This window comes from Gigantopelta aegis, chromosome 3 (assembly GCF_016097555.1).
Source record: "Gigantopelta aegis isolate Gae_Host chromosome 3, Gae_host_genome, whole genome shotgun sequence".
In the NCBI taxonomy this organism is placed as follows: Eukaryota; Metazoa; Mollusca; class Gastropoda; order Neomphalida; family Peltospiridae; genus Gigantopelta; species Gigantopelta aegis.
The window spans coordinates 38,181,182-38,191,121 of NC_054701.1; the positions used below are offsets into that span (position 1 = coordinate 38,181,182).

Below are 9,940 nucleotides of genomic sequence, written 5' to 3' on the forward strand. Positions count from 1 at the left end.
TTTTATAAAATCATACATACCTATGTAATATGGTCCCCCTCCCCCCCCACACACACACAAAATCAGTGGTCTGGATTAATATATTTAATAATATTTTTAAATGCATATTTATATGTACATGTATGTGTTGTTTTGAATAATAATGGCAATGCATTACCGTATAATCGCTGTGTATTAGTAGACTTTTTAAGCCTTTAAATACCACCAAAAGAAGAGAGGGCGGCCAATACATAGTCAACAAAAAATGTCTAAGCAAATACAACAAAATATCAATGTGTAAGGAAATACGATATTTACGAAAACTCGTCGGTCAATCTACTAGTAGGCTTCAAAACCTTACCCTTGCATTATTTAATCAGTATTTTTAACAGCCTCTATTAAGTCCCATACCAGTGTCCATTTGATTGTTTCATACACACAATAAAGTTGAGAATTTAAATCAAATTTATTTTATTTTTATTTTGTCAACAATTTCCGGCAAATAACTGAAATCATACTTTACTTAGATTTTATTATCTAGATTATCCATTTCCGTACATTCAAAGTGTTTTTGGTCATCCTGGTGTTTTTAATATCACAAAATGCATTTCTCATATTTTAAAAAATGCACATGCATCTGAAGGAAATGTTTTTATTTAATGACGCACTCAACACATTTTATTTATGGTTGTATGGTGTCGGATACATGAATAAGGTCCACACACATATTGAGGGAGGAAACCCACTGTCGCCACTTCATGGGCTACTCTTTTCGATTAGCAGCAAGGGATCTTTTATATGCACTATCCCACAGACAGGATAGCACATATCACGACCTTTGATATACCAGTTGTGGTGCATTGGCTGGAGCGAGAAAAATAGCCCAATGAGCTCATCGACAAACTGACCGTGCATCAAGCGAGCGCTTGACAACTGGACTACATCTCGCTCCCCACATGCATCTGAGAAGTAACAATTATGGAGTCGGGTTTTAGTCTTATTTTTAAGAGGGTATTTCACCATTTCAAAGTCAGACTCAGGTTTCACTCAATTGTAACTTTATCCAAATGTGTTAGTACTGTTACAGGTTTGTAGATTAACTAAACTTAGTGTGTATTTTCATGGACTGAAACAAAGGTCTATCCCTTTAACAGTGAAAAATATGTTGTAGTGTTTAAAAAGTAGTGTCTGTCACTTTGATGACTTAGTTTTATAGACAATTTCTAATTTATTATTATTATTTTTTAAAATTATCATATACTAATCAAGCACCTGTAAGTGAAATGGGTACAGCTCCCTGTAGAATTGGAAGGTTTTTGTTTTTGTTTTTTTCAAATTTGATGGTATGCATATTTTGCATTCGCAGTATCTGTCCTTTTGCACATCGTGTTTAGAAAACTGATATGAGTGAAATGCATGATGTGCGTTAAAGCTATGTGGCATGTTAACAACAGAGTACACCTAACAATAGCTCGTGGAAGTAAAATTGACACTACACTTGTGCAGTAATATGCCAGAGTTCGCTTTTCAAGGGAGTTAACCTATTTTCGGTCCTGTCCTATTGGTATGGTACTGAAGGATGCTACTAAAAGACTTGTATAGTGAACAAACATATCAAATATGAAAACAATTAATTATAATGTTTCAGAAACCGATCTTGATCTCATGGTTGTCGGGTAGGGTGATTGATGCAGATGAAAGACTCGTCTAGTGAACACTTGTATGAAATATGACAAAAACCACTCATACCAAATATAAAATATATCCATTATAGGTAGTACTAAACCAAGTAACATCCGGCTGGGTCAAAGTTCGAGGTGCACCCAACTTTTGATAGAGAACTGTAAATTAACTTTTAAAGAAAGCCAACAGAAGAAACTGGTAGCCTTAATAATCTATTTTAAATGTTAAAATACTAAAAAAAATACAGCTTTGCCATGATGGGGATGATAACATGTTGATTATAATTACCCGGCTATATTGGTGCTGTGGGAGGGGTCCTGGAGTGTCAACACGCATGGGATTCTCCTGACCATCTTCTGTGCTAGGTGTGCTTTGTCTCCCTTCATCCATAATATATGTACACAAAAAATATCTGAAATAACAATATGCATATATAACAATACAATACAATAGCAACAAAACCCCAAATATTTAACCTTCTGGATACTACAGGTGAGATATTTTGTATCTTGCCCTATGCCACGTATTTAGTGCATCACCTATTCATATAATCCCGTTATTTTGCACACATCACTGTCCAGAAATAATAATAGAATAACAGGGAATAGATTAATTGAGATTATGGTGGATTTAGTTTTTTGTTTTTCAATGGAAAATACATGAGAATTTTAAGTTGAAAAAGACATTGTTGGTCAGTATTTTCACTTGACAACAACAGCAGAACATCGCAGTCATTTGAGGAATCAATAGCTGACTGGCAGCTAATTTGATAATAAATTTGATTGTTTTAATTAAAATATATATATATACTGAACAAAAAAAGAAACTTCCGATTTGTACATATAGTATTTGTTGCGTTAAAGAATTCATTGTGTAATGAAATTATATAGGTAGTATTAGCCTTGAGCTGTATTATCAGGAGTCATGAATTTTATAGATTATTTTTGCACTGTTAATCGTCGGCAACGTGAAATTCAATTTGCAATGTATGCATGGTTCGACATGTCCCGTGTAGTATTCGGTTTTTTACATTGTAGCATTTTTAGTATGCCAAGAATACCCAATAAGTTACGCGAACGGGCGATTGGCATGCTTGATGCTGGCATGTCGACAGAAGACGTTGCAATGCATGTTGGGAGTTCTAGTCGAGCGATACGAAATCTTCGCGTAAGATTTCGAACGACAGGAAGCACCAACGACTTGCCACACCGTGGACGTCCGCGTGGTCAAGACCACTATATTATGAACACGCATTTGCGCAATCGATTCCAAACTGCCACTGCTACTGCTGCTAACACACCTGGCTTCATAATATCCGAATCAGTGGGCAAACTGTTCGTCATCGTCTGCGGGAGAACGGTTTACATGCACGACGTCCTTACGTCGGATGCGTTTTAACGCAACACCATTCTCTAAATCGGGCACGTGTACACACTCGTTGGATAAGGCGATGCTGGAATACCATTCTTTTTTCGGATGAATCCAGATTTTCTTTACAACGTGGTGATGGCAGGGTGCGCGTCTACCATAGGAGAAATGAACGCTATGCTGACTGTTGTGTTCTTGAACGACATCGTTTTGGGGGTGGGGGTTATGTCATTGTCTGGGCAGCCATTGCCCATGGTTATCGATCATCACTAGTCGTCATTGATGGCAATTTAAATGCTCAACGTTACCGCGATGGACATTCTCGCTCATCACGTCATTCCTCTGTTCCATAACAATGCCAACATCTCAATTTTTCAGCATGATAATGCCACATCTCATACAGCTAGAGACACTGTAAATTTTCTTAGGACAAATAACATTGATTTCATTGATGACTGGCCCGTTAAAAGTCCTGATCCCAGCCCCATCGAGCATGTCTGAGATAGTCTGGACAGACGATTGAGGCGTCGTCCCAACCCACCCGCTAACGTCAACGAACTTCGTCAAGCGCTCATTCAGGAATGGAACAATATTCCACAGGCAGAAATCAACACTTTAGTCAATTCTATGCGCCTGCGATGCACTTCAGTGGTCAATTCAAGAGGTGGTCATACCCGTTATTAAGTGGGTTTTTTTTTTTTTAACCCCTACCACACTTGGTCAAAATTTCTCCCAGTTTCTGTTAACCTATGGCCATGATTTTTGCACCAAACGATGCATCATGGAACACTCTTTAAACGCATATATAACAATTATTCCCCCGGTTTGTTTTCATCAAGTTATGTTCAAGCAAAGTTAGCGGAAGTTTCTTATTTTGTTCAGTATATATATTTGGTCAGCAAAACAGTGATTGGGAAGGAAGGAAGGAAATGTTTTATTTAACGATGCACTCAACACATTTCATTTACGGTTATATGGTGTCAGACATATGGTTAAGGACCACACAGATATTGAGAGAGGAAACCTGCTGTCGCCATTTTATGGGCTACTCTTTCCGATTAGCAGCAAGGGATCTTTTATATGCACCATCCCACAGACAGGGTAGTACATCCTGCGGCCGTTGATATACCAGTCGTGGTGCACTGGCTGGAACGAGAAATAGCCCAATGGTCCCACCGACTGGGATCGATTCCAGACCGACCGCACATCGAGCAGGCGCTTTACCACTGGGCTACATCTCGCCCCCAGTGATTGGGAATAATGGTCGTAAATACCAGACAGCTAACCCCAATTGCACACAAGTGTGACTCTATCAATTATTGGCATAGTTTAAAACCAAATTAAGTGATCTAAAATATAAAAAAATTATTTTTAAAACAGTGCTTTCACATGTATATGAACATCATTTTATGTATTTATACAAAAAAGTTTAAGTGTAAATGTTTTTTTTGTTAAAAATTAATCCAGTAGTCAGGTTAAAATAGCCAATAAACAGAAAAAAAGTGTACATGGACCAATAATAACAAGCATTCGGAGAGCACTGCTAAACCAATAAATGTCCCCAACAAATTTTCGGAAAAATACCCATTTGTTACCCCCCCCCCCCAATTATATTAATACATGTAAAAATAAGGAACGCAACTCACTCTAACCTAAAACGTAACCCTAACTACATGTAAATCTAACTAACCCAAACTCTACAAACCAAAATAGGGGGTAATGGTTGGATATTTGACCTAATTTGATTCAAGTTATAACTTTAGTGTAAACATTGAAAACACAAAAGTTCATTGTTTTGACGCCATTTTCTTCTTTACACTGGAACCCAAAGATTTGTTACTCTGATACTAATAGTAACATGGTGCCATCATATTATGCAAAATGGTAACCAGTCTTTTAAGGTTGCACGTCACCATTTACATTTGCAAAACTTTAAATGTATAATTTACTATAAATTTATTTATTTAATTTCTAAAATATCACAAACTGCAAGACATCAAAATAAATAAATAAATAAAAATAATTAAGTACACAATATCATGAAATAGATAAATTTAACAAAGTACATGTATACATTAAAAAAATCCTAAGTTGGTCAGGGGTGGGTGGGTTTTTTGTTTTTATTTAGGTGGGGGGGGGGTTTTGGGGGGGGGGAAAGTTCCCATTCATAAATAAATATATATACTTATTTAAATAAGTGAGAAAATATTATTTGTTTTTAATGCTATTAAGTGTTGTAATAGGTAACATGGTGTATTTTTATAACTTTGGTGGTTTTAGTGAAAACAATTATTTTAAAATTTTAATAGGTAACTTTATTCTAAACTTTGGAAAAAAAATTGCAAATCATAAAGTATGCCTAATGAGCTGATCTGTTATGTAAATTGACAAATTGATTAACCATCTGACTACTGCAAGCGAGATATCTAGCCCAACGTCACGCAAGTCAACATACTGTACATTGTAAACAGTGTATCCCCCAAATCATATTTCCCGCCATTTTGCACACAGCACTCATCGGAATAATAGAACACAGGAAATAGATTAATTGAACGTATGACAGATTTAGTTTTTCCTTTTTCAATGGAAAATATCTGTGAATTTTGAGTTTAAAAAGTTGCTTTTGGCAAGTATTTTCACTAGACAACAATGACAAAATGTTGTGGTCATTTTGAGGAATCAGTAGCCGACAGAGACAGCTAATTTGATAATAAATTTGATCATTTTACCAACAACGAAAATCATCAAATATTGGAATATGAATTGTAGTTTGTTTTCAAAAACAATTCTGATCAGAAAAAAATATACTGGGAATAATGGACATAAATACTAGACATCTGGCTACAAATGTCCTAGTAAACATGACTTATTAGAAATTTTGCTGAATTTTAATCAACATTAACCGATCTAAAATCCCATAAAAATTAGAAGAACCCACATAAATAATACTTACCAATTCAAATAATAACTTTATTTTATGTATTTATATAAAAAAATTAAAGTGAATATATGCAAGAAAAATTATAAACTTGCACCCATTCAACATGTTTTTTGTCAAAAATTAATCCACTAATCAGAAAATTAAACATGTCTCAGTATATAAAATGTGCATTTAAAAGTTAATTTACTGTAATACTGGTTTTTTTTATTTTTATGCACAGTTAAAATTGAGCAAGTGAATTTCTCACCATGAGCAAGTGAATTTTAAATCCACAGGCCCCATGGTAAGTGGATTTAAAAACATTTTTTAGAACCCCTGAATTACATACATGTGCCTTTTTTGTTAAATGTTCACCAAAAATTATTTCAAGATGGTGTCAAAATGGTTCTTGTTACTAAAATCTTAATTGTCTAAAATACATATATTTTTCCAAATCTTAACATTGCAGACCTTTAGTTTGACCATGTTCGAGTTTACTCATAACATTAAATTAACATGTCAGTGACTAGCACAACTGCTATTTACCAAAAAATTGACACCCCTATCTGAAACCTGTGTAATCTTGTTTTTCAGATAGGGTGTTTAGTTTGAATGTAGGGCAATTGCTCACCGGACAATTGCTCACTGGACAATTGCTCACCTTTAGGTTTTTTTAATTAATAAAATGTTTAGAAGGCAATGGAGTTAGATAATCGTGGTCACCGTTGCTATGTTTTCTTTTGTTAATAAAAAATAATATAAAACATAGAATTTCTAAAGGCACAACTTCAAAGTTGTGTTAATTACACAAGTTTTTGAGGTTCCTATAATTGTTTAATTGACATTTCTATGCTGAACTGATGTGCTGAACTTGTTTAAAATATAGCTGATTTATAATTAGTTTTGTTATTTTATTTAAAGGTGTTTAATAAACTGAGTTTACCATACCCACTGATATTTTAATTAATAACATTTTTAGAAGGCAATGGAGTTAGATAATCGTGGTCACCGTTGCTATGTTTTCTTTTGTTAATAAAAAAGAATATAAAACATAGAATTTCTAAAGGCACAACTTCAAAGTTGTGTTAATTACACAAGTTTTTGAGGTTCCTATAATTGTTTAATTGACATTTCTATGCTGAACTGATGTGCTGAACTTGTTTAAAATATAGCTGATTTAGAATTAATTTTGTTATTTTATTTAAAGGTGTTTAATAAACTGAGTTTACCATACCCACTGATAATATCAGAGATTCCCACTCCCACCCAACCATTTACACACACATACCATAACCTAAATTAAATTTGTATTGATAAACAAATCAGCAATTGTGGTGAGCAATTGTCCTATTTCTCACTTTATTGGTGAGCAATTGTCCGGTGAGGTATTGTCTGGTGAGCAATTGTCCGTACTCCCGTTCAGTTTCCTGAACATTGCAAAGTCTGTACACTACTCGAAAACATGTAATTTTAATGCCAGGGCTTTAGACCTCACTAATTTGGGCACAAAGGTAGTTTTTGGGGAAAGAGTTCAACCTGTACCCCTCTATATCAAAGTCTCTAAGCCTAACCTTAAAACTAACACTACAGGGTTCATACACTTAAAACATTTTCATTTTCCAGGACTTTTAAGCACCATTTTGGTTTATTTTCCAGCACTTTTTTTTAAATTTTTCCAGAAGTCTCTCTGACTGTAAGAGAGCTAGACAGACATTTGGACAAAAATAGGCTCTCATTACAGTCAGAGACCAACCTATGTATTTTTGGGGCAATTCCCGACAACCAAAAAGTTAGCAAAGATTTCCGCTCTAATACCACAACAATCCTATGTTTGACGTCAAATACCGTTACATCGATAATTTTCGAGTTAACTGATTAAAAAAAATACACATATTAATCACTAATACGCATACTACAGAAAGAAATCCAACAGCACCCACATTCAGCTACGCTTCGTGACACTCCATCGCAAGAATTAAAAGCTTGGTGACCTATTTCGTGACGTAGATCACATGATCGCACAGTTACAGGGGCCTTCTCATACCAAGCGACGTTACAACATGGAAGAGTTGGCTAATGGTTTTCTCTCTAACACAGTGATAAAATTACCAAATATTTGACATCCAATAGTTCAAATCCAGGCCTAGCACTACGTCGTTTGTAGTGTTTAATGCAATACCCAGTTCATATGGCTAATTCAATACCCCAATAGTGAGGAACATACGGAACTCTTTCCGGTATTTGACATCAAACATAAGATTGTTGTGGTATTAGAGCGGAAATCTTTGCCAACTTTTTGGTTGTCGGGAATTGCCAAAAAAAATACATAGCTTGGTCTCTGACTGTAATGAGAGCGTATTTATGTCCAAATGTCCGTCTAGCTTTCTTACAGTCAGAGTACTCGGCTAAGAAACCATATGAATTTAAACAGTACTTCATGATCCTTTGGTCTTTAGAAACTTTGAAAAACTGTCAACATTAAACACACATATAGCCCTATAAATTCTAAAAATATAATTTATAAACAAAATAGGTTAGCAGACACAAGTTTACATTATGCTTAACCATTTAGTGGCAGAATCTTGAATCAAAGCAAAAGGTACAACTTTATCCTGAAATGTCAGTATCACACAGAAAAGCTAAATAAAACTAAAGACAAAAAAAATTGAAAAATAAAAAGCATGTGTTTGCAAAATTTAAAAAAAATCAAAGATGGCCCCACTGTGACTGTTATAGGCTTGGTCTAAAATGACTAATGAAACAAATGGGCATACTTTGCAAATACAATTCACTGATTACATAATATAGACATATTAAATGTAGAAATAAACAAATTAGCCACACTATTGAAAAAGAAAATGTTCTAAAGTGAAAACGTAAACATGGATGGTCAGTCTTCCTGACGTCCAACTGACAGTCCTTACCTCAACCAGTCGTTTCAAAAAGGTTTGCCACAAGTTACTTTGGATTACTAAATAAACAACTGAAGTAATGAAATATTGGGAATATTATACACAAAATGAACACTTGTAAAGCTAAAGAATGATTAAATATACATTTTAAACATGACAGAACGAATAATTCCCAGTTTTGAACAACATTTAGATGTTTCAGCAAGCCCGGATTAGCGCATGCGCAGATCAATACAATTTGAGAAAATTAAAATTTCCACAAATAACATACTGCATTAAGCAAAGATTGAATCTAGTGTCAACTAATTCAACATTTGTTGCAATTTATTACTAAAAATAAACATATTTGATGCATACTTCTAAATTAAATCCAAAATATATCTAAGGTCTAATTGCTATATATTTCCGGGTCAAAATTGTACTTCCGGATCAAGGTCTGCCAGAACTGTGCAAACTACTACAAACATGCAAATTCATTATAAACATGGTTTTTTTTTTATTACAGTGGATTATTCTTTTAAAATCATTAATCAGATACCTGAGGTACTGATAAAGTCGTTGCAACCCAAGGGCAATCAATCAACCATTTGACCCGTACTTACATCCACTAAAAGTTCAAGTACGACTGTCTTGGGCACATTATCGGAGATTCCCCGCACATGGATGTGTACCCAAAAAATAATCCATAATAACTAAATTTATTTATTTATTATTATTATTATTATTATTATTTTTTTTTTTTAATTGCTTGCGTCAGGTCTAAATATGAAATGAATTAGTCTCAAACAGAGCGGGCAGCCAAAACCAAAAAATATATATTTGGACTCCAGTTCAGTCTTAAGCCCAAAATTGCCATTTCAGCAGCAGGTTGTAGAAAATGCAAGAGCAAATATATTGGGGCTATTTATTTTTCTTGTGAAAATCGAGCTTTACCGAGATCCTTAACAAAAACATATTTTCCTGCTGTTTGAAGTTTATTTATACAGGAACAAAACAGTGACTTTTAAAACTTTAAACTCATTATCATCATCGTCGTTTTTTATACCGAACAAAAGAGTGATAACAAACAAAATTAAAA

The 9,940-nt window shown here is 34.4% G+C and overlaps 1 protein-coding gene across 2 annotated transcripts in view; it reads right to left on the bottom strand.

Moving 5' to 3' along the window:
- Positions 1-9,082, bottom strand: part of LOC121368006 (eukaryotic translation initiation factor 4E transporter-like) — a 52,548-nt gene extending 43,466 nt beyond the window's left edge. For both annotated transcript variants that reach the window (XM_041492506.1, XM_041492505.1), the window contains exons 1-2: positions 8,875-9,082; positions 1,951-2,074 (exon numbers count right to left, since the gene is read on the bottom strand). In XM_041492506.1, coding sequence (XP_041348440.1) covers positions 1,951-2,052 — 102 coding nt within the window. In that variant the 5' untranslated portion in view covers positions 2,053-2,074; positions 8,875-9,082. The remainder of the gene's footprint in view (positions 1-1,950; positions 2,075-8,874) is intronic.
- Between the last annotated feature and the right edge of the window lie 858 nt (positions 9,083-9,940).